The following is a 25,342-nucleotide window of genomic DNA, read 5'->3' as shown; positions in this document are numbered from 1 at the left end:
TATCCACATTAAAATTGGATGAAGGGTTTAGGAGTTTCAGCTCCTTAACATGTGCCACCCTGTTTTTAAAGGGACCAAAAGTAATTGGACAATTGACTCTGCGGTTATTTCATGGACAGGTGTGGCCAATCCCTTCGTTATGTCATTCTCAATTAAGCAGATAAAAGTCCTGGAGTTGATTTGAGGTGTGGTGCTTGCATTTGGAAGGTTTTGCTGTGAAGTAAACATGCGGTGAAAGGAGCTCTCCATGCAGGTGAAACAAGCCATCCTTAAGCTGCAAAAACAGAAAAAACCCATCCGGGAAATTGCTACAATATTAGGAGAGGCAAAATCTACAGTTTGGTACATCCTGAGAAAGAAAGAAAGCACTGGTGAACTCATCAATGCAAAAAGACCTGGGTGCCCACGGAAGACAACAGTGGTGGATGATCGCAGAATAATCTCCATGGTGAAGAGAAACCCCTTCACAACAGCCAACCAAGTGAACAACACTCTCCAGGAGGTAGGCGTATCAATATCCAAATCTACCATAAAGAGAAGACTGCATGAAAGTAACTACAGAGGGTTCACTGCACGGTGCAAGCTACTCATAAGCATCAAGAATAAAAAGGCTTGACTGGACTTTGCTAAAAAAAAACATCTAAAAAAGCCAGCACAGTTCTGGAAGAGCATTCTTTGGACAGATGAAACCAAGATCAACCTCTACCAGAATGATGGAAAGAGAAAAGTATGGCGAAGGCGTGGTACAGCTCATGATCCAAAGCATACCACATCATCTGTAAAACACGGCGGAGGCAGTGTGATGGCGCGGGCATGCATGGCTGCCAGTGGCACTGGGTCACTAGTGTTTATTGATGTTGTGACACAGGACAGAAACAGAAGGAATGAATTCTGATGTATTCAGAGCCATACTGTGTGCTCAGATCCAGCCAAATGCAGCCAAACTGGTCGTCGTTTCATACTACAGATGGACAATGACCCAAAACATAAAGCCAAAGCAACCCAGGAGTTTATTAAAGCAAAGAAGTGGAATATTCTTGAATGGCCAAGTCAGTCACCTGATCTCAACCCAATTGAGCCGCATTTCACTTGTTAAAGACTAAACTTCAGACAGAAAGGCCCACAAACAAACAGCAACTGAAAACCACTGCAGTGAAGGCCTGGCAGAGCATCAAAAAGGAGGAAACCCAGCGTCTGGTGATGTCCATGAGTTCAAGACTTCAGGCAGTCATTGCCAACAAGGGGTTTTCAACCAAGTACTAGAAACGAACATTTTATTTACAATTATTTCATCTGTCCAATTACTTTTGGTCCCTTTAAAAACAGGGTGGCACATGTTAAGGAGCTGAAACTCCTAAACCCTTCATCCAATTTTAATGTGGATACCCTCAAATGAAAGCTGAAAGTCTGAACTTCAACTGCATCTGAATTGTTTTGTTTAAAATTCATTGTGGTAATGTCTAGAACCAAAATTAGAAAAATGTTCTCTCTGTCCAAATATATATGGACCTAACTGTATATTCTAGATCTACTTTTTCATGGGAAAATTTTGCATCTTTATTTAGAAAGTAAAACCGGAATTGGGTGCAAAACATGAACATTTTCTCTCTCTATGTTTCATTCCTGGATTGTTATACACGACATGGTGCCATATAATAACTTTAAACTATTTCATTCATGGTTTGTGTAAGTTTTCCTCTTTCTAGACTTAAAAGGAAATTGCAATAGTCTGCAAAAAATAATTGACTGGGCGACATATTGCACAGTATGTATGTATGGAAGGATGGGAAGGGAGTTGGCATTGTCAGAGGTATTTATCAGTCATAAATAGCTCTGAGTCAATGTGCACTCACGCACTTCCATTTTTTTTCCTATCCGGATCACTTATTTACAATTATGATAAAAGAGAACAGTGCAAAAATGTTAGTGGTGCAAGAAATGCTGCAAGGTCAGACTGTTTTACAAAATAGAAAATGTAATAGTTTATTTTTATCCACTAACAAAATGCAAAGTGAATTAAAAAAGGAGAAATGTAAATCCCATCAGTATCTGGTGACCGCCCATCACCTCCATCATCGGTATCTGGTGACCGCCCGTCACCTCCATCATCAGTATCTGGTGACCACTCGTCACCTCCATCATCAGTATCTGGTGATCGCCCGTCACCTCCATCATCGGTATCTGGTGATCGCCCGTCACCTCCATCATCAGTATCCGGCGACCACCCGTCAGCTCCATCACTTCTTGACACCTGTACACAATATTATGGAGGATCTCGGCAGGAGGTTGTGCCCAACATCTTGGAGAGCTGACCCCAGATCTTCTGTGTATGAGGCTTGTGCGGATCCTTCTGTCTCTTCATGTGATTCCAGACAGATGGGTGAAGTGAGATCGAGGCTCTTTGGGGCCGGATCCTCACCCTCAGGACTCCTCGTTCCTAATGACATTGGCTGGATGATATTACATCATGGATAAGTATTGATTTGATTTACATCTCTCTTTTGTTCATTCACTTTACAATTTGTTAAATGACAAAAATAAACTACTAAGACTTCTATTATGGAAACTTCTTACTCTGCAGCATTATTGTCACACCTGCCAGGTCCTAGACAGCTGTTAGAAGCCATAAAGCAGTCATAAGAAGTACAAGAGAAGGAGTCTAGCATTTCTTGCAGAATTGTTAGTGTGTTTTATTCCATAAGTACAGAGAGAATCAAAAACCACTCGGCTGACACGGTTTCAAGCAATGAGTTCTTACTGTAAGCAGCAGTCAGCTGTACAGCTGGGGGGATGACATAAGCAGCATCACACGTTGTCATACTGTCACGGGTGTGTCAGAGGTGACAGACAGTCGCCCTGCAGTTGGTTGCAGGAGATCTCTACGTTTGGCATTACAGACTTCTTCTGTCTCGGCTACCTCCCTCTGGCTAATTAACTCCCTGGCCTGGGTGTATAAATACCTGCTGTGTTCTAGAGGGAGGTGCCGGCGATATTCATTACTACCTGTGAAGGCTTTAGCAAGACCAGTACTTTGTCCTCTCTGGAGCTCGAGGACGTGTGCGCATTTATCTGGAGTCACCTAAAGCTAAGCTATTTCCCCCTGTTGGTCCTTCCTTGTTGTCTATAGTGTTTAGTGGAGATCGACTAGTGCTCATCTCCTCCCGTCCCTAGCCTGAGCCAAACGCCAGGGAAAGACAGGGCGAGGTACGCGTGCGGTGACTGGTGAAGAGCCAATACAGGGACGTTAAGGGAGACAGGGTGACACTAGATTAACCTAGGAGGTCTCCACTTTCCCCCCTTTCCCTAGAGTCTGGGCTTCCTTTCCCTCTTCCCTTTCTGTTGCACTAAGTCTTTCCCCCACCTTGCGTGACACATACCCTGTGAGCGACTTCCGACAGACTTCCAGCTGTTCGTGCAGATGAGGCAGCAGGTTGGCCATGGTGTCATCCACGGCGCAGCACTGGATAACATTGGCATTGTCGTGCGCTCGCTGCATTAGCTTCACCCAGGTCTTTTCTATGTTCTGGAAGCGCTTGACCTCCTACAAGTGAATTAAAGATTTTTCTATATATTAATCCCCATAGGTTATATACAGTGGTAAAAATAAGTATTTGATTCTCTGCCGATTTTGCAATTTTTCCCACCTACAAAGAATGGAGAGGTCTGTAATTTTTACCGTAGGTCACTTCACCTGTGAGAGACAGAATGTAAAAAATTAAATACAAAAAAAAAATCACATTGTATGATTTTTACATAATTAATTTGCATTTTATTGCATGAAATAAGTATTTGATGCAATAGAAAAAAAAGAATTTAATATTTGGTCCATGAACCTTTGCTTGCAATTACAGAGGTCAGAGGTTTCCTGTAGTTCTTGACCAGGTTTGCACACACTGCAGCAGGGATTTTGGCCCCCTCCTCCATACAGATTTTCTCCAGATCTTTCAGGTTTCGGGGCTGTCGGGGGCAACATTGAGTTTCGGCTCCCTCCAAAGATTTTCTATTGGTTCATGTCTGGAGACTGGCTAGGCCACTCCAGGACCTTGAAATGCTTCTTACGGAGCCACTCCTTAGTTGCCCTGGCTGTGTGATTCGGGTCATTGTCAGGCTGGAAGACCCAGCCATGACCCATCTTCAATGCTCTTACTGAGGGAAGGAGGTTATTGGCCAGAATATCGCAATACATGTCCCCATCCTCCCTTCAATATGGTGCAGACGTCCTGTACCCTTTGCAGAAAAGCACCCCCAAAGTATGATGTTCCTCCCACCATGCGTCACGGTTGGGACGGTGTTCTTGTGGTTGTACTCATCCCTTTTCTTCCTCCAAGCAAGACGAGAGGAGTTGATACCAAAAAGTTCTATTTTGGTCTCATCTGACCACATGACCTTCTCCCATGCCTCCTCTGTATCATCCAGATGGTCAATGGCGAACTTCAAACAGGCCTGGACATGTGCTGACGTGAGCAGGGGGACCTTGCGTGCCCTGCAGGATTTTAATTTGTGACGGCGTAGTGTGTTACTAACAATAATGTTTGATACTATGGTCCCAGCTCTCTTCAGGTCATTGACCAAGCCCAGTGTAGTTCTGGGCTGATTCCTGACCTTTCTCAGAATCATCCTTACTCCACGAGACGAGATGATGGAGCCCCAGACCGAGGAAGATTAACAGTCATCAATGAATGGAACAGGCGGCCACGAGAGGTGGTCAGTTCTCCTTCAATGGAAGTCTTCAAATAGAGGCTGGACAGACATCTGTCTGAGATGATTTAGTGAATCCTGCATTGAGCACAGGGTTGGACCAGTTGACCCTGGATTTCCCTTCCAACTCTACCTTTGTATTATTCTGTCTTGGGTTTCTTCCATTTTCTAATAATTGTGGCAATAGTTGTTGCCTTCTCACTAAGCTGCTTGCCTATTGTCCTGTAGCCCATGCCAGTCTTGTGCAGGTCTACAATTTTGTCCCTGGTGTCCTTAGACAGTTCTTTGGTCTTGGCCATGGTGGAGAGGTTGGAGTGTGATTGAGTGTGTGGACAGGTGTCTTTTATACAGTTAACGAGTTCAAACAGGTGCAATTAATACAGGTAATGAGTGCAGAGCAGGAGGGCTTCTTAACCCCTTTACCTCCGAGGGTGGTTTGCACGTTAATGACCAGGCCAATTTTTACAATTCTGACCACTGTCACTTTATGAGGTAATTACTCTGGAACGCTTGAACAGATCCCCCTGATTCTGAGATTGTTTTTTCTTGACATATTGTACTTCATGATAGTGGTAAAATTTCTTCGATATCACTTGCGTTTATTTGTGAAAAAAAAGGAAATTTGGCGAAAATTTAGCAATTTTCAAAATTTGAATTTTTATGCCCTTAAATCAAAGAGATATGTCACACAAAAGAGTTAATAAATAACATTTCCAACATGTCTACTTTACATAAGAACAATTTTGGAACCAAAATTGTTTTTTTATTAGGGAGCTATAAGGGTTAACCCCTTAACAACATCTGACGTACTAATACGCGTCTGTGCCCTGGGACTTAAGAGCCAGACCTGTATTAGTACGTCATGGCGATCGCGCGCGCACACAGGCTGTGCGGGCGCGATCGCCGCCGGGTGTCAGCTGATTGTCACAGCTGACACCCGGTACTATGTGCACGGAGCGGTCCTGCACCGCTCCCAGCACATTAACCCCCGCTATGCTGTGATCGAAGTCGATCGAAATCGATCGCGGCATTGCGGGGGCAAGGGGAGGTGATCGGCGATACTCACCTCCTCTTCCGGTTTCCAGCGCAGTCTGCAAAGGCTTCCCGGGTGTTGCCATGACGACCCGATGTCGTCATGACAACATCCGGGTCACCAGAGAGCAGGAAGATTGCTTGGACATGCGCAGTGCATCTCCAAGCAATCTTCACATTGTGCACCGCTGACTGCCTGCATGGCACAGGGATGGTGCTCCATTCCTATGCCATGCAGGCGATCAGAAAAAAAAAAGTGAAAGTCCCAGAGTGGGACAAAGTAATAAAGTGTATAAACTGTGTGAAAGTGGAAAAAAAAAAAAAAAAAACATTTGCAAAAATATAAAAAAAAAATAAAAAAAATAATCCACCAAAAATAAAAATATAATGTACCCATCAATAAATATTATTATAAAAAAAAAAAAAAAAAACAATAAAAGTACACATATTTGGTATCGCCGCGTCCGGAACAACCTGACCTATTAAACTGTCCCACTAGTTAACCCCTTCAGTGAACACGGTAAAAAAAAAAAAAAAAAAACGAAGCAAAAAACAATGCTTTATCACCATACTGCCAAACAAAAAGTGGAATAACACGCGATCAAAAAGACGCATATAAATAAAAATGGTACCGCTGAAAACATCATCTCGTCCCGCAAAAAACAAGCCGCCATACAGCTCCATCAGCCGAAAAATAAAAAAGTTATAGCTCTCAGAATAAAGCAATGCTAAAAAATATTTTTTTCTATAAAATAGCTTTTATTGTGTATAAGCGCCAAAACATAGAAAAATTATACAAATGTGGTACCGCTGTAAACGTACTGACCAGAAGAATAAAGCTGCCTTATCAATTTTACCACATGCAGAACAGAATAAAAAAAAAAAAAAAAAAACAATTCCTGAATTGTTGGTTTTTGTTTATTCTGCCTCCCAAAAATCGGAATAGAAAGCGATCAAAAAAATGTCACGTGCCTGAAAATGGCACCAATAACAACGTCAAGTCATCCCGCAAAAAACGAGCCGTCACATGACTGTCTGCCAAAATCTGGAAAAATTATAGCCCTCAAAATATGGCGATGCAAAAACTAGATTTTACAAAAAATGCGTCTTTTAGTGTGTGACAGCTGTCAGTCATAAAAGCCCCATATGATTCTGGCATTGCTGTAATCACACCGACCCGAAGAATAAAGTCGTCTAATCACTTATACCGCACAAGGAACGGCGCCAAAAATAAACTCTTGGGTTAGGATTGGGCTAGGGCTGGGTTTGGGGCTAGGGTTGTGCTGGGGCTAGGGTTGTGCTAGGGCTAGGGTTGTGCTAGGGCTAGGGTTGCGCTATGGTTAGGGTTGTGCTAGGGTTAGGGCTGGGGTTGGGATTTTTTTCAAAAGTAAGGAAAAAAGATGACGATATGGCGACTAGTGTTGAGAGCAAGTGCTCGCTACTTGAGTTTGCATCGGGTGCTCTGGTATGCATTGAGTATCGTGGGTATTTGAGTGACATGCTCGAGTCTCTGCCCCATATGCTTCGCGGCCAAAAAACTTTACGGGGATTGCCTGCCATGCACGAGCGATCCCGCATGTTTTTTTTTGGGTGTCTAATAACTGTGAAACATGCGGAGCAGGGACTCGAGCACACGCTGTACATGGTGCATACCTGAGTACCCGATGCAAACTCAAGTAGCGAGCATTTGCGCTCAAGAATAATGACAACTTATTCAATATGATGACCTAATGTAAACAAATTCTGTGCCGTACCTCTGGGTTCAAAATGTTCACTATACACCTTAATAAAATCCTTGAGGGGTATAGTTTCCAAAATGGGGACACTTGTGGGGGAGCTCCACTGTTTAGGCACATCACGGGCTCTCCAAACGCGACATGGTGTCCGCTAACAAATTGAATGGAAAATCGGCTCAAATTGTTAGCGGATGCCATGTTGCGTTTGGAGAGCCCCTGTGTGCCCAAACATTGGAGCTCCCCCACAAGTGACCCCATTTTGGAAACTAGACCCCCCAAGGCACCTATCTAGATGCATAGTGAGCACTTGGAACCCCCAGGTGCTTCACAAATTGATTTGTAAAAATGAAAAAGTGAAAAAAAAAACACTTTTTCATTTTTATGAATCAATTTGTGAAGCACCTGGGGTTCCAAGTGCTCACTATGAATCTAGATAGGTGCCTTGGGGGGTCTAGTTTCCAAAATGGGGTCACTTGTGGGGGAGCTCCAATGTTTGGGCACACAGGGACTCTCCAAATGCAGCATGATATCCGCTAACAAATTGTCGGCTCAAATTGTTAGCGGACACCATGTTGCGTTTTGCGAGCCCCTGTGTGCCCAAACTTTGGAGCTCCCCCACAAGTGACCCCATTTTGGAAACTAGACCCCCCAAGGCACCTATCTAGATGCATAGTGAGCACTTGGAACCCCCAGGTGCTTCACAAATTGATTCGTAAAAATGAAAAAGTGAAAAAAAAAACACTTTTTCATTTTTATGAATCAATTTGTAAAGCACTTGGGGTTCCAAGTGCTCACTATGAATCTAGATAGGTGCCTTGGGGGGTCTAGTTTCCAAAATGGGGTCACTTGTGGGGGAGCTCCAATGTTTGGGCACACAGGGACTCTCCAAATGCAACATGATATCCGCTAACAAATTGTTGGCTCAAATTGTTAGCGGACACCATGTTGCGTTTGGCGAGCCCCTGTGTGCCCAAACTTTGGAGCTCCCCCACAAGTGACCCCATTTTGGAAACTAGACCCCCCAAGGCACCTATCTAGATTCATAGTGAGCACTTGGAACCCCAGGTGCTTCACAAATTGATTCATAAAAATGAAAAAGTGGTTTTTTTTTTCACTTTTTCATTTTTACGAATCAATTTGTGAAGCACCTGGGGGTTCCAAGTGCTCACTATGCATCTAGAAAGGTGCCTTGGGGGGTCTAGTTTCCAAAATGGGGTCAATTGTGGCGGAGCTCCAAAGTTTGGGCACAGAGGGGCTCTCCAAACGCAATGTGGTGTCCGCTAACAATTTGAGCCGATTTTCCATTCAATTTGTTAGCGGATATCATGTTGCATTTGGAGAGTCCCTGTGTGCCCAAACATTGGAGCTCCCCCACAAGTGACCCCATTTTGGAAACTAGACCCCCCAAGACACCTATCTAGATGCATAGTGAGCACTTGGAACCCCAGGTGCTTCACAAACTGATTCATAAAAATGAAAAATTGTTTTTTTTTTCACTTTTTCATTTTTACGAATCAATTTGTGAAGCACCTGGGGGTTCCAAGTGCTCACTATGCATCTAGAAAGGTGCCTTGGGGGGTCTAGTTTCCAAAATGGGGTCACTTGTGGGGGAGCTCCAAAGTTTGGGCACACATGGGCTCTCCAAACACAACATGGCGTCCGCTAATTATTCAAGCAAATTTTACAATCAAAAAGTCAAATGGCGCTCCTTCCCTTCCGAGCCCTGCCGTGCGCCCAAATAGTGTTTTTTCCCCAAATATTGGGTATCTGCGTGCCCAGGGGAAATTGCACAACAAATTTTGGGGTCCATTTTTTCTTGTTACCCCTGTGAAAATAAAAAAAATTGGGTCTAAAGTAACATTTTTGTGAAAAAAGTTAAATGTTCATTTTTTTCTTCCACATTCAAAAAATTCCTGTGAAGCACCTGAAGGGTTAATAAAGTTCTTGAATGTGGTTTTGAGCACCTTGAGGGGTGCAGTTTTTAGAATGGCGTCACTTTTGGGTATTTTCTGTCATAAAGACCTCTCAAAGTGACTTCAAATGTGATGTGGTCCCTAAAAAAATGCTTTTGTAAATTTTGTTGGAAAAATGAGAAATCGCTGGTCAACTTTTAACCCTTATAGCTCCCTAACAAAAAAAAATTTTGGTTCCAAAATTGTGCTGATGTAAAGTAGATATGTGGGAAATGTTATTTATTAACTCTTTTGTGTGACATATCGCTCTGATTTCAGGGCTTAAAAATTCAAATTTTGAAAATTGCAAAATTTTCAAAATTTTCGCCAAATTTCCATTTTTTTCACAAATAAACGCAAGTGATATCGAAGAAATTTTTCCACAATCTTGAAGTACAATATGTCACGAAAAAACAATCTCAGAATCAGGGGGATCCGTTGAAGCGTTCCAGAGTAATTACCTCATAAAGTGACAGTGGTCAGAATTGTAAAAATTGGCCTGGTCATTAACGTGCAAACCACCCGCGGGGCTTAAGGGGTTAAAAGTTGACCAGCGATTTCTCATTTTTCCAACAAAATTTACAAAACCATTTTTTTTAGGGACCACATCACATTTGAAGTCACTTTGAGGGGTCTTTATGACAGAAAATACCAAAAGTGACACCATTCTAAAAACTGCACCCCTCAAGGTGCTCAAAACCACATTCAAAAACTTTATTAATCCTTCAGGTGCTTCACAGGAATGCGGAAGAAAAAAAAGAACATTTAACTTTTTTCACAAAAATGTTACTTTAGACCCAATTTTTTTATTTTCGCAGGGGTAACAGGAAAAAATGGACAACAAAATTTGTTGTGCAATTTCCCCTGAGCACGCAGATTCCCCATATGTGCGGGAAAAAACACTGTTTGGGCGCACGGCAGGGCTCGGAAAGGAAGGAGCGCCATTTGACTTTTTGAATGTAAAATTTGCTTGAATAATTAGCGGACGAAATGTTGTGTTTGGAGAGCCCCTGATGTGCCTAAACAGTGGAAACCCCCCACAAGTGACACCATTTTGGAAACTAGACCCCTCAGGGAACTTATCTAGATGTGTGGGGAGCACCTTGAACCCCCAGGTGCTTCACAGAAGTTTAGAACATTGAGCCGTAAAAATAAAATTTTCACATTTTTCCCACAAAAATGTTTTTTTGCAGCCCCCAATTTTGCATTTTCATAACGGTAACACAAGAAATTGCACCATGCAGTTTGTTGGGCAATTTCTCCTGAGTAAGCAGATACCCCATATGTGGGGGAAAACCACTGTTTGGGCGCATGGCAGAGTTCGGAAGGGAAGGAGTGCCATTTGACCTTTTGAATGTAAAATTTACTTGAATAATTAGCGGACGCCATGTTGCGTTTGGAGAGCCCCTGATGTGCCTAAACAGTGGAAACTCCCCACAAGTGACACCATTTTGGAAACTAGACCCCCCAAGGCACCTATCTAGATGTGTGGTGAGCACCCTGAAGCCCCAAGTGCTTTGTAGAAGTTTATAACAGCGATACCACATTTATATTGTTTTTCTATGTTTTGGTGCTTTTACACAATAAAAGCTATTTTATCGAAAAAAATATTTTTTTGCATCGCTTTATTCTGAGAGCTATAACTTTTTTATTTTTCGACTGATGGAGCTGTATGGTGACTTGTTTTTTTGCGGGACAAGATGACGTTTTCAGCGGTACCATTTTTATTTATATTCGTCTTTTTGATTGCGTGTTATTTCATTTTTTGTTTGGCGGTATGATGATAAAGCATCGTTTTTTGCTTCGTTTTTTTTTTTTTACCGTGTTCACTGAAGGGGTTAACTAGTGGGACAGTTTTATAGGTCAGGTCGTTCCGGACGCGGCGATACCAAATATGTGTACCTTTATTGTTTTTTTTGCATAATAATATTTATTGATGGGTACATTATATTTTTATTTTTGGTGGATTATTTATTTATTTATTTATTTTTCTTCCTTTTCTAACACTTTTTGGACTTTTATTCTGTGTCCCACTCTGGGACTTTCATTTTTTTATTCTGATCGCCTGTATAGCATAGGGATAGAGCACCATCCCTGTGCCGTGTAGGCTCTCAGCGCTGCACAGGGAGAAGATAGTTTGGTCATGCACTGCGCATGACCAAAGAATCTTCCTGCTTTCTGGTGACCCGTATGTTGTCATGACGACATCTGGTCGTCATGGCAACATCCAGGAAGCCGCGGCAGACAGCGCTGGATGCCGGAAGAGGAGGTGAGTATTACGATCACCTCCCCTTGCCACCGCAATGCTGCGATCGACTTTGATCGCAGCACTGAAGTCGTTAATGTGCTGGGAGCGGTGCGGGGCCGCTCCCTGCACATAGTACCGGGTGTCAGCTGACACCCGGCGGCGATCACCCCGCACACAAGCGATTGTTATATGACCTAATAGTACGTCATTGGTCCAAGGTCACCAAGACGTACTATTAGGTCATACGTCATAAAGGGCTTAAAGAAAAACGAACACGTCTGTGGAGAGCCAGAATTCTTGCTGGTTGGTAGGCGATCAAATACTTATTTCATGCAATAAAATGCAAATTAATTATGTAAAAATCCTACAATTTGATTTTCTGGATTTTATTTTTAGATTCTGTCTCTCACAGGTGAAGTGACCTACGATAAAAATTACAGACCTCTCCATTCCTTGTAGGTGGGAAAACTTGTAAAATCGTCCGTGTATCAAATACTTATTTTTCCCCACTGTATATTCCTACAGTTCAGTTGTGTTCACACATAGAGGGCCTCTCACCTGCGGTAAATGACTGGCTATATCTCCTGAAACAAAAACAGCTTCCAGATATATCCAGAGGGTCTGAACCAGTAACCACTCCTCTAGGATGTCGAATGATAGGCTCAACTTGTGGATCCAGCTCTGAATTGGGTTTTGAAAAAGTTCATTGTATCTAAAATACAAAAACGCAAACATTGATCTACGAAATCGTCAATCACAGGATAGACGTCCTGGCGTGGTACCCTTACTGTACCCTTGTCAATGTTCTGGCATTGTACCCACACTGCACCCTTCACAGCCAATTTAGGACAATGGGCTACACACAATCACGGAGGCTCAGAGGAGGCCGGAGCACTCGGAGGACCAGAGGAGGCCGGAGTAATCCAATGTATAAAGCTTTATTAAGTGAGTACACAACAGTATTCAAGAGGAGTGAGCTATGCATGCTGCAGGTTGTGACATGGTGGCATTGATCACTCTTTGAATACCATTGTGTAGTCGCTTTATAATGGATTCTTATATTCGGATAATTATTTGAAGAGAAGGAAACTATATTCACTTCTCAGTAATAAATGGAGTGAGAAAAATATGCAGCGCCTATTCAGGACAACGGGAGAGATAAAGCTGATGTGTGTCCGAACGCCCACTGACAATATATTGCCTGAAATAATCACTGCGAGGGTCTGGACTCAGGAATCAGTCTTCATCATCATCAAGGTTGAGGAAAAAAGGGGCTGTGGGTGGGACTGGGTCCTTTTACGGTGGGAATCGCCAAACGCGGCTTGAGAGCGGCGTTTCGTGTTTGCCGAGCCGATGATCCAAAAGTCTGGCAATTGGCGTCCGACGTCATTGATCTCTGTGGGTTTTTCTTTACGTCAGAAGTGCCTTTTACTTATTTGGGCTTTTTATAGGAATGTGTGAATTTAATAGTTTAGAGTATCCCACAAATTATCATTCAGCCGACTGCGATCTCTCCCGACTCCGCCGCTCCTGTGTTCTGTATAAGGTAATTCTGGCAGCGGCTTATTTTTCGGTTGAGTTGTAGGATCCGATGATTGAATTCTCGACTGTGTAATTTTTAGGTCTCCTGACGTAATATCAATGGCTAGCTGGGAGGCCCCAAAGACGTTAGATGGTCGGCTGATCCTGCTGAAATCAGGGGGTCAGCCGGCTTTTATCTAATGTTTATGGGGGACTTTGCTCTTCCATTAGAAGACACAGAAGATAAAAAGACATGGACCCCGATTCACCAAGACGAGCGATATTCAAGCTGGTCTTGATGAGGGGGCGTTAAGAGTCAGACGCACCTGATTTATTAAGACGCGTATATCTGTTAATGAATCAGAAGCGTCCCGATAAGGGTCACAAATCTTACTCCAGTCAGACTTCTGGTGTAAGAACCTCCACAGCTCGTCATGCAATAGACAAGTTACAGTGTCATGCCCCAGCTTTGCCCATTGTGGTAGAGCTTGGAGAAAATGGTGTGGAAATGCCAAAAGTCGCAAAATTTTTGCAACTCTGAGTTGCACAAATAGTTTGCGACTTTTCAAAGTAATTTACACCAGAATTCTGTCAAAACTGCTTTGCTGAATCGGGGCCACAGTGTGCTGGGCAGTAAAACATTGGAGGTTTTACGCTGATATACATTTTCCATTACCTGCTATTAAGCAATGACCCGAGAACCATCAGGCTGTCTTCCATTGTCTGGATGGTCTCTGCAGCTTCTGCTCCATTTATTAGTAGTTCTCCTTTGTTTTTAAAGACTGAAAAACTTAAAAACTGCTTGTTCCAGACGTCTGATATAAGTGCCAGTTTGCTTTTAATGTCCTTTTCCTTCACAGCTGATATACAGATCTCCTGCAGTGGGACGTACGAGAATCACAGTCAATGGTAAGTGAATGAAAGAACTAAATTATAAAATTTACATTGTATTAAAAAGTCAGAAAAAAAAGCATTAAAGGGGCCGATTTGATCAAGATCTTTATCCAGGGTGTGCTGGGGTAAGATGCGGCAAATTCATGAAGAGGTGTGCGTCTTGTAATAAGTTTATACATAGAAACAGAAAAAAAACTGATCGGCACTTCCAAAACAAGAAATAGGAGTGAACAGGTGCTTACAAATCAGCAGCCATCTCCATATACAACTAACAAACAAAGTAGCACTCTGTAACGCTAAATATGCGAATATGAAATATGAATAGCATTACTGCTGTCGAAAATAGAAATAAATGAGAAATCTATTCTGATTTCTAAACAGAAAATTACTTTTCAAAAAGGTTATTGCAGCTGGTGTAAAAATTTTACATTTTTGCACATCTATGAGTTGCAAAAAAACAAGATTTGTGACAGAAAGGGTTTGAGAAATCAACAAAAAAAAATCCTCCCCCAAAAAAAACCCCTTAAAAAAATGCTTGAAAAACTCTTTTGATTCATTTCTACTAGAAATCTATTGTCATGTGAGAAGTTGTTTTAAGTGATTTTTTTTTTCTCAAATAGGATCTGGAAATACGCCACTTACAAAAGAAAAATTACATATTACCACTCTGAAGCGGATCCGGAAGGAAACCTCTCCAGTTGAGGCACCGTCCAAATCTAAGGGCTTCAGGAAAAGAAAAACTCTTAAAAAAAAAAGGAAGCGTTTCCTCATGTCATTAGCGCTTGAAAATCTCGTCATTTTTGAATGCCTCAAAAAACTCCTAGTGAACGTATCCTGAAGCGATGTTCACAAAGAATCAATTCTGAGAGGATCACATCCAAAATACCACTTCAAAAAACTGAAGCAAAAGCACTGCAAACTGGATTTCCCATTAAAATGAACAGGAGTTTTCTTTTTTTTTTTTTCTGCAGAGGTTTTTGAAAAAACACCTGGTGGGAAAAAAAAAGCGCCTGTCCCTTCTGTGAAGCAGATCCTGAAGGAAAAGGGTTGAAGCTAGGCAATGACCAATAAAAACACTGCAAAGAATGTTTTAGGAAAAAAACTCTTCATATTGTTATAGAGTATGTGCACACCATGTCTTTTTTCAGGCGACAGAGGCTCCGAGCTTTTCTAGGCGAAGGCGCTTTTCCTAAAAACACTGGCGGACACTCTCCCGAGGCAGCTTTGCTGACGACTTTGCTGTATTTTGACCTTTCCTATTGGCTTGTACAGAAAACCTGAGCGGAAAACCTCAGAAAAATGTACAGGTCAATTCTTTTAAACTCTTGGCGTTTTTTTTTTTTAGAAAACTTAAGTTGGTTAAAAGACGTTCAAAAGCCTGAACATGTGAACAGCAAGTGGCTATAACATAAGCATGCAAATGTTCATTCTTTTGAGCATTTTCTGATCATTTTTTCTGTCGGTGCACACCAGAAAAAGCCGCTGTGTGCACATAGTTTCCTTTCAGTTTCTGTTCAAAAACTCCTACAAAAACTCAGTGTGAAGTTCACTAGTTTCTGCTCAGAAAAACTCAGCACAAAGACTCGGGGACCTGACACAGTATTGTGGCGTACAAAGCTTTGTAAAGGTGCAACCTTTTAGCGTTATCCAAGGCTGTGTTAAAATTTAGCGACTTTTTGCATTCTCACTCCATTGTGACCCAGCTCTGATTGAAGTGGGTAGGACTGGGGTGGGACAGGTCACTCGCCAAATTCATGATGAGCAGCGGTGTTCCCTACGTCACATGCCACTTGTCTGACGGGCGTGCGACTGCTAATGAATCAGGAGCGTTTGATTCCAGCATAGTGTGAAAAACACCAGTGTTTCTGAATCGGCGGCCATAGTGTCCATATGCTCTAAGGGTATGTGCACACATTTAGTACTTTCAGCAGATTTGGTTGCTAAAAAAATAAACCCAGAGAGGTTTGGCAGGAATAATATTGTACAAAAAAGACGCATGTTTTTGCATGCAGTTTTTGATGCATTTTTTCCCCCACTCATTTGAATGGGTGAAAAATGATGAACGCCGTAGATTTAATAAAAAAAACGGTAAAAAGGTTCAAATCAGCAAGGAAAATATAAGAAGAAGCATGTGCATGAGATTTCAGAAAAATCCCATTCACTTTGCTGGTACTGAAAAATGCTGCATTTTTCCTGCGGCAAAAAAACGTGCAAAAAAAAAAAAAAACTATCCAATAACATGTGAACAAGCCCTAGAGTGAAGCCGCTCACTAGTTTATACAAGTCAAAAAACAAACTCTAACGGCAAAGTCGTCTTAAAAAAATTGCACAGAAAACGTCTGAAGATGCTTCAGGACAATAAACGCCAGCGTATCCTGAAGAATCTTCCTCCTGAAAAACTTGGTGCGTTCAAAACCCACCCTTGTAAGGTAGGAATAGAGGTAAAGAACTGGGTAGTAGAAAAGCGCCTACAATGCTGCAAATAACCCATCATTTACTATCTAACATAAAAGGACACTCACTGTAATTTTATCTTTATACTGAAGAATTGAGGCTTCCATAATGTTACTCAGGCAAAAGGAATTGGACTGAACAAGGAGTCTGCGTCCTAAAAGATCTGAGATACGGTCCCAGTGCCTATTCATCATGGCTTCATTTGTCATCATTTCTAATAAGGGACAGGATTCGCTGAAGTCGTTTATGATTTTCTTAAGATCCAGGAAAAGTTGCCAATGCTCTAAGTCCTTTGTTAGTTCATTACATCTATAAAAAAAAAAAAGTGATAAAACATTCAGACATTAATCGTTGGGTGTATTGCATTTACATCTTAAGGCTATGTTCACATGGTGCGTTTTTGTCAGTGTTCATCTGTCTCTTATGCATGCTGATAAAGTTTAGTGCAGAAAAAAAAAATAACCTAATTCAACTTCAGCAGGTTTTGACACCAAAAACGCTGCAAAACCCGATACCTGCGTTTTCTGTTGCGTTTTTGCACTGCACATTGATTTCTATGGGTGAAAAACGCTGCAAAAATGCTGAGAGAAGTGACATGCTGCATTTTGCAAAAACGCAGCTCTTTGACAAAACAGTCAGGAAAAAAAACAAGATGCGTGCACGAGATTTCTGACTTTGCTGGTACTGTAAAACGCAGCTGACAATTTGCTTTAAAAAAAAAGCATAAAAAAAATGCAGCAAAAACGCAAATGTGTGAACATAGCCTTTAAAGAATTATTTGTTGCTCGTACTTTTCCTGATAATCCTTCAGCTCTGCGGTAATGCTCTGCACGTTCACATCTGACCAGACGGTCTCGTTGTAGCCACTAATGCTCCTCATCACCACTTCATATAACTCGTACAGCTTCTGTAATCGTCCCAGCTCCGTCCTGTGGAAGAAAATAAAAGATTCATGATTAACCATTACCCTCACAGGCGACTTTCTGTTTTTCTTCATCACCTCCCCTCTTTCAAGAGTCATAGTTGTAGTTTTGAATGACACTGCTCATAATCTACAGAAAAATTAGAAAACAATTCTATGTACGGTGAATTAGTAAAAAAAAAACACACTTCCACCATTAATTTTTGGTTTTTTTTTTTTTTTTACAGTGTTTATTGTGCACTCAAAATGACCTAAAAATTAGGAATTAGTCCTACCGGTAATTACATTTCCAGGAGTCCATCATGACAGCACGGTGGGAGGTCGTCCCATCTCATCCTTTAGGGACAGGAAACACATGAGAGGTTAAAAGCCCCCCCCACCCCACCACCCTTCCACCACACCACCTTTCCACCACATCACCTTTCCACCACACCACCCTTCCACCACACCACCCTTCCACCACACCACCTTTCCACCACACCACCTTTCCACCACACCACCCTTCCACCACACCACCCTTCCACCACACCACCCTTCCACCACACCACCTTTCCACCACACCACCTTTCCACCACACCACCTTTCCACACCACCCTTCCACCACACCACCCTTCCACCACACCACCTTTCCACCACACCACCCTTCCACCACACCACCCTTCCACCACACCATCTTTCCACCACACCAACCTTCCACCACACCAACCTTCCACCACACCACCTTTCCACCACACCACCCTTCCACCACACCACCCTTCCACCACACCACCTTTCCACCACACCACCTTTCCACCACACCACCTTTCCACCACACCAACCTTCCACCACACCACCTTTCCACCACACCACCTTTCCACACCACCCTTCCACCACACCACCCTTCCACCACACCACCTTTCCACCACACCACCCTTCCACCACACCACCCTTCCACCACACCATCCTTCCACCACTCCACCTTTCTGCCACACCACACTTCCACCACACCACCTTTCCACCACACCAACCTTCCACCACACCACCCTTCCACCACACCACCTTTCCACCACACCACCATTCCACCACACCACCTTTCCACCACACCACCTTTCCACCACACCAACCTTCCACCACACCACCTTTCCACCACACCACCTTTCCACACCACCCTTCCACCACACCACCCTTCCACCACACCACCTTTCCACCACACCACCCTTCCACCACACCACCCTTCCACCACACCATCTTTCCACCACACCAACCTTCCACCACACCAACCTTCCACCACACCACCTTTCCACCACACCACCTTTCCACCACACCACCCTTCCACCACACCACCCTTCCACCACACCACCCTTCCACCACACCACCTTTCCACCACACCACCTTTCCACCACACCACCTTTCCACCACACCACCTTTCCACACCACCCTTCCACCACACCACCCTTCCACCACACCACCTTTCCACCACACCACCCTTCCACCACACCACCCTTCCACCACACCATCCTTCCACCACACCACCTTTCTGCCACACCACACTTCCACCACACCACCTTTCCACCACACCACCTTTCCACCACACCAACCTTCCACCACACCACCCTTCCACCACACCACCCTTCCACCACACCACCTTTCCACCACACCACCATTCCACCACACCAACCTTCCACCACACCACCTTTCCACCACTCCACCCTTCCACCACACCAACCTTCCACCACACCACCTTTCCACCACACCACCCTTCCACCACACCACCCTTCCACCACACCACCTTTCCACCACACCACCATTCCACCACACCAACCTTCCACCACACCACCTTTCCACCACACCACCCTTCCACCACACCACCTTTCCACCACACCACCTTTCCACCACACCACCCTTCCACCACACCACCCTTCCACCACACCCTCAGTGATTTTTCCAATCACCACACCAGGATGGATGAATTTTATTCTGCTTTACTGAATTCTCTTTATACAAATGTTTTGAGTTGCACATACGCATAAGGAATTCAGGGAGGGAATGTAATAGTGCTGTCATGATGGACTACCGGAAATATAATTACCGGTAGGACTAATTCCTAATTTCCCCAGCACGTCCCTCATGACAGCACGACTGGAGAAATACCAAATCAGATGGGACATTTTTAGGGTGGGACTACCGCATGAAGGACTTTCATTCCATGGGCTAATTGTTGGGTAGATGAAATTTCCAACTTATAATATCTATAGAAGGTGTTTATAATGGCCCATGTTTCGGCCCTACAGATCTGATCTAACGATGCTCCTGCTCTTTCTGACTGCCCTAGTAGAATGAGCCTTAATGTCCGGTGGAGATTCTTCCCCTTGTAAATCGTATGCCATGGAAATGATAGTGGTTATCCATCTGGCCAAGGTTACTTTTCATGATTTTTTTTGCCCTTGTTTCTTCCTGAATGTTGAGCAAAGAGATTCGAATCCAGTCTCCATGGTTTTGTGACCTCCACGTACCGTATCACCGCCCTTCCTGACGTCAAGTGTGTGGAACTGACTCTCTTTTTCGTTCTTTGGGTGCTGACAGAAAGACGGTAAGATAATTTCTTGATTTAAGTTCTTCTGGGATACTACCTTAGGAAGAAAAGATGGATCGAGTTTGAGAATTATTCGGTCATCCAGGATACGTAGATAAGGGTCTGTAGTTAACCGAGCCTGGATTTCCCCGACTCTCTTGGCTGAGGTCACTGCTACTAGGAAGGCAGTCTTCATTGAGAGTAACCTTATACTAGCTTCCTCCTGAGACTCTAAGGGGCTCTTACACAAGGTTCTTAAAACCTGGTTTAGGTCCCACGAGGATACTAACTTCCTTATTTTAGGTTTCAACCTAGTGACTGCTTTTGCAAACCTTGTTACCCACGGATGATCTGCCAGAGGGTAATCCAGAAAGGCGCTAAGGGCCGAAATCTGTACCCTAAGCGTGCTGGGTCTTATACCTTTCTCGAAACCTAGCTGAAGAAATTCAAGAATGCTTGGAATACCTCGCTCGGAACCGGTTTCCAGAGGTTTTCCAACATAAGAGCAGTATTTTGTCCAAACCTTGGTGTAGATGGCACAGGTAATTGGTTTACGACTAGCTTGCATGGTAGATATTACTCTATCTGACAGACCCTTAGTACTTAGGATCTGCCTTTCAGGATCCATGCTGTCAGTTGTAAGAACTGTACGTTCTGATATGTTAGAGGACCCTGAGATAACAGGTCGTGTCTCTTTAGTAGGGGAAATGGCTCTTCTATAGCCATATGGCCTAGTAGTGGGAACCAGCTTCTCTTGGGCCACCAAGGGGCTATCAGCATCACTGTGGCTCCATCTTCTTGAATCTTCCTCGAAACTCTGGAAATTAGTGGGAAGGGGGGAAATGCATATAGCAGGCCTTCTCCCCAGCTCTGGGACAAAGCATCTATCCCATTGGGAGTATCCCCTGGATCCAGAAAGAACATTTTTTCCACCTTTGCATTTTTGTGAGTGGCAAAGAGATCTATTGATGGGATGCCCCAGCGGTGAGTAAGTTGATGGAATACTTCCCGATTTAGTTCCCACTCGGATGACCAGACTGTTTTTCTGCTGAGGAAGTCGGCCACTAAGTTGTCTGACCCTTTGAGGTGGACTGCCGTTATTGAAGGTACTGTCATCTCTGCCCATCGGAATATACGTCTGGATAGGCACAGTAGGAGCACTCCTCTTGGGCCCCCTTGGTGCCGAATGAAGGAGACGGTTGTTATATTGTCCTAAATCTTTTTTTACATGTTTCCCTTTGAGGACATGCTGAAGTATCTGGAGCACTTCTCATACCGCCTTCAGCTCCCCGTAGTTGGAGGATTTCCTGCTTTCTCCAGGTACCCTGTACGTACTAACCTTCTACTTCTGTACCCCAAACTAGTTGGCTGGCATCAGTGGTAACGCGCAACTGCAGGGACGGTGTTCAGGATATTCCTTTCTGTAGATTGACCCGAGATGTTCACCAGGTCAGGGAAGACTTTAGATCCGTGGAAATTTTCATATGTTTGTCCAGACCTGGTGGCAGTCTGTTCCAGCTCCTCAGGACTGTCTGTTGTAGATCCCTTGAGTGTGCTTGTGCTCATCGAACACTTGGTATACAAGATGTCATGAGTCCCAGAATTCTCATGGCGTATCTCACAGACACGCCTCCTTCTCTTTGGAACAAAAACGAATCCTTCTGATATCTTCCATCTTGTCCATAGGAAGGGAGGATCTTCTTCGCTGTGAATCTAGGAGGACTACTAAGAACATTTTCTGCATTTCTGGACGTAGGCTGGATTTTTCCCAGTTTATACCCCAACCGAGGTTTTTTAGCACCTGAATGGTGTGGGCCAGATGTCGATTGAGCAGAGGTACTGAATCTGCTATCAAGAGCAGATTGTCTAGATACGGTATGATGTTTATGCCTTCTTTTCTTAGGGCTGCTGCTACCTCGGTCATTAACTTCGTGAAGATCCAAGGTGCCGAATGGTAGACAGTGGAACTGAAAGTGATGAATCTTCTCTTGGTATCTTAATGCGAATCTTAGAAAGGCATGGCAGGTCGGATGGATAGGTACATGGTAGTATGCATTTGTTAAATCTACTGTACACATTACCGAGTTCCGTTTTATTAATGGAATGATAGTTATTATAGTTGCCATCTTGAATTTTTTGTACTTTATACTCTGATTCTGGGGTTTTAGGTTTATGATCGTCCGGAATTTCCCTGAACTTTTTTTTTGGGAAAAAAGGGTAGAGTAATGACCCTGTCCTATGTCTAAGGGTGGTACTGGCTCGACCACTCCAGCTTGTAACAGATCCTTGACGTTTTTCCAGAGTCTTTCTGAAGTGGCTGGAGCAGAAGGACGGTAGGCAGATATTGATGTGGCGGGGGGCAGATGAACTCTATTCTGTAGCCAGCTCCTACTGTCCTCAAAATCCATGGGTTTTTTGAGATGGCTCGCCAACCCATGGAGAAGAGCTGGAGTCTCCCCCCAATTCCTATAGCGTCAGGGTCTTTTTGATGAATCTGAGATAAATTGGGTCGACTCCACCTCCCTGATTTACCCTTCCCCTTGTAATCCTGGTTTTGGGATACTCGAGGACTACGAAAGGAGTGATATTTTTTGTTTTTCTCCTCTGGAAACCCCTTTTTTTTAATTTGAGGCTCTTTCCAAGATTTTATCTAGGACAGGTCCAAACAGATTGCCCCCTTAGAATGGAATTGCGTAAAGTTTGTTTTTAGAATGGGAGTCTCCTGACCGTCTTGCTGAATTGGATAGGATGCTACTTCTGGCCGAGAATCTAACAGATTCCTCAGATGTGTCTGCCTTAAACAGAGTGGCAGATTTTAATATGGGAAGGGAATCCAGGATGACCTCCCCAGATGGGTTAGATTTAATTAGTGATAACAGTTTATCTATGCAGAGAGACATGGACCTGGCTACCGAGGTTGCGGCTAAGTTGGTCTTAATGAATGCAATTGAGGCTTTCCAACTTCTCCTTAGGAGCCAATCTGCCTTCCGGTCCATAGCGTCTCTCAGGCATGATGAATTCTCAAAGGGAATTGAGGTCTTTTTGTGCTACCCTGGTCATAGGAATGTCAATTTTAGTGACTTCATCCCAAACCTTGACTTCCTCTGGGTTGAAGGGAAGCTGGGCCCTGAATTCCCTTGGAATGGTGAGATGTTTTTCTGCATCTTCCAATTCCTCCAGGATCATAGATTTCAGGTGTTCATTAATTGGGGACACTCTATTTCTTTGAATTCTTAGACCCCCAAACATTTCGTCTTGTATGGTATGTGGGACCTGAGTATCCTCAATCCCCATAGTATTCTTTACGGCCCTAATTAATTCGTCCGTATTTTCAGATGAGAAGAGATATCTCTTCCGGTCTTCAGAAGGGGCCTGTGGGACATTTCTCCAGCTTCTAGAGCCGGATCGAAGTCATAAGAAAATTATTCTGCTACAGAAGATTCCTCTACTTCCCATCTAGCTCTTTTGTGACGGCATGGTTCCTGAACTGTATGAGGTGGTATAAGGCTGGAAACTGAACTCTGAACTTCTTTGCCGATCATAGACTGGAAGTCTGCCATAAGAATGGATTGTTCCTCCTTAAGGACTTTTGCTATACACTCTGCGCAAAGTTGTTTTTTATGCGCTTCTGGTAAGCAGCTTTTGCATTTAGGGCATCTTTTAGGCTTTTTACGGGATGCTGTGCCTGATTCCAAGGTCCCCTTCTCACTCAGATGACACCTGTAACAAACTCTGACAGAGTGTCATTAGCGTAATCGTCCCGAATCTCTCCCATGACAGATTCTACACCAGTGTGAGCAAACCCTGTGGAGTCTATAGGAAATAAACTCGAGCTGTATCAGGTCGTCTGCATGTGTTTTACCTTTTTAATTCTTTCATTTCTCCTGTTTTTTTTCCAAGTGAAACAGATGTCGCCCATGTAAGGTCACCTTCCCAGGGAGGGCACACCAAATCCTAACCGAAAATCATTAATTCTAACTATTTTGGGTTACATACAATGCTTTCATTGTGCTTTATTACATGTGTTTAGGGGGAGTTGTGGCATGTAAAAATATGCATTTTTATTTATTATGGTGATCATGGACCATACAAGTTAAAGGGGTTACATAGTAACATAGTTTTTAAGGTTGAAGGAAGACTAAGTCCATCTAGTTCACCCCATAGCCTAACATGTTGATCCAGAGGAAGGCAAAAAAAAACCATGTGGCAAACACTAAGCTCCACATTGGGGAAAAAAATTCCTTCCCGACTCCATACGACAATCAGACTAGTTCCCTGGATCAACGCCCTATCAAGGAATCCAGTATATATAACCTGTAATATTATACTTTTCAGGAAAGGCGTCCATGCCCTTCTTAAATGTTAGTAGTGAATCCCTCATTACAACATCATGCGGCAGAGAGCTCCATAGTCTCACTGCTCTTACAGTAAAGAATCCGCGTCTGTGATTATGATTAAACCTTCTTTCCTCCAGACGTAGAAGATGCCCCCTTATCCCCGTCTCAGGCCTCAGAGTAAAAAGATCAGTAGAAAGGTCTTTGTACTGTCCCCTCATATACTTGTACATAGTAATAAGATCACCCCTAAGCCTTCGTTTTTCCACAGTTAATAACCCCAAGTGTAATAACCTGTCTTGGTATTGCAGACCCCCCAGTCCTCTAATAACCTGTCTTGGTATTGCAGACCCCCCAGTCCTCTAATACCCTGTCTTGGCATTGCAGACCCCCCAGTCCTCTAATAACCTGTCTTGGTATTGCAGACCCCCCAGTCCTCTAATACCCTGTCTTGGCATTGCAGACCCCCCAGTCCGCTAATAACCTTGGTCGCTCTTCTCTGCACCCGCTCTAGTTCAGCGATGTCTTTCTTATACACCGGAGACCAGAACTGTACACAGTATTCTAAGTGTGGTCGCACTAGTGACTTGTATAGAGGGAAAATTATCTTCTCCTCATGAGCATCTATGCCTCTTTTAATGCATCCCATTATTTTATTTGCCTTTGCAGCAGCTGCCTGACACTGGCCACTAAACGTGAGCTTGTCGTCCACCAATACACCCAGGTCTTTTTCAGTGACAGTTTTGCCCAGTGTTTTACAATTAAGCATATAATTATACATTTTATTTCCTCTGCCCAAGTGCATTACCTTACATTTATCCCCATTAAAGCTCATTTGCCATTTATCAGCCCAAGCTTCTAGTTTACATAGATCCTCCTGTAATATAAAATTGTCCTCCTCTGTATTGATTACCCTGCAGAGTTTAGTGTCATCTGCAAATATTTTTACTTTCTTGGCAATGATTCTCTCTGCCTCAATCTTTGCTGCCTTGATTTGGTT

The 25,342-nt window shown here is 43.4% G+C and overlaps 1 protein-coding gene across 1 annotated transcript in view; it reads right to left on the bottom strand.

Annotated features, from left to right (window-relative positions):
• LOC141258594 (dynein axonemal heavy chain 8-like) overlaps nucleotides 1-25,342 on the bottom strand; it is a 415,976-nt gene that overhangs the window by 291,473 nt on the left and 99,161 nt on the right. The window contains exons 28-32 of the mRNA XM_073673563.1: nucleotides 17,327-17,464; nucleotides 16,604-16,844; nucleotides 13,864-14,063; nucleotides 12,225-12,378; nucleotides 3,378-3,541 (exon numbers count right to left, since the gene is read on the bottom strand). Of these exons, the coding sequence (XP_073529664.1) occupies nucleotides 3,378-3,541; nucleotides 12,225-12,378; nucleotides 13,864-14,063; nucleotides 16,604-16,844; nucleotides 17,327-17,464 (897 nt within the window). The remainder of the gene's footprint in view (nucleotides 1-3,377; nucleotides 3,542-12,224; nucleotides 12,379-13,863; nucleotides 14,064-16,603; nucleotides 16,845-17,326; nucleotides 17,465-25,342) is intronic.

This window comes from Phyllobates terribilis, unplaced genomic scaffold (genome assembly GCF_046119375.1).
Source record: "Phyllobates terribilis strain yellow unplaced genomic scaffold, ASM4611937v1 Scaffold_3__8_contigs__length_932513732, whole genome shotgun sequence".
Taxonomy (NCBI): domain Eukaryota; kingdom Metazoa; phylum Chordata; class Amphibia; order Anura; family Dendrobatidae; genus Phyllobates; species Phyllobates terribilis.
Note: the sequence above shows the minus strand (reverse complement) of the source record. Positions and strands in the feature narration are given on the sequence as shown.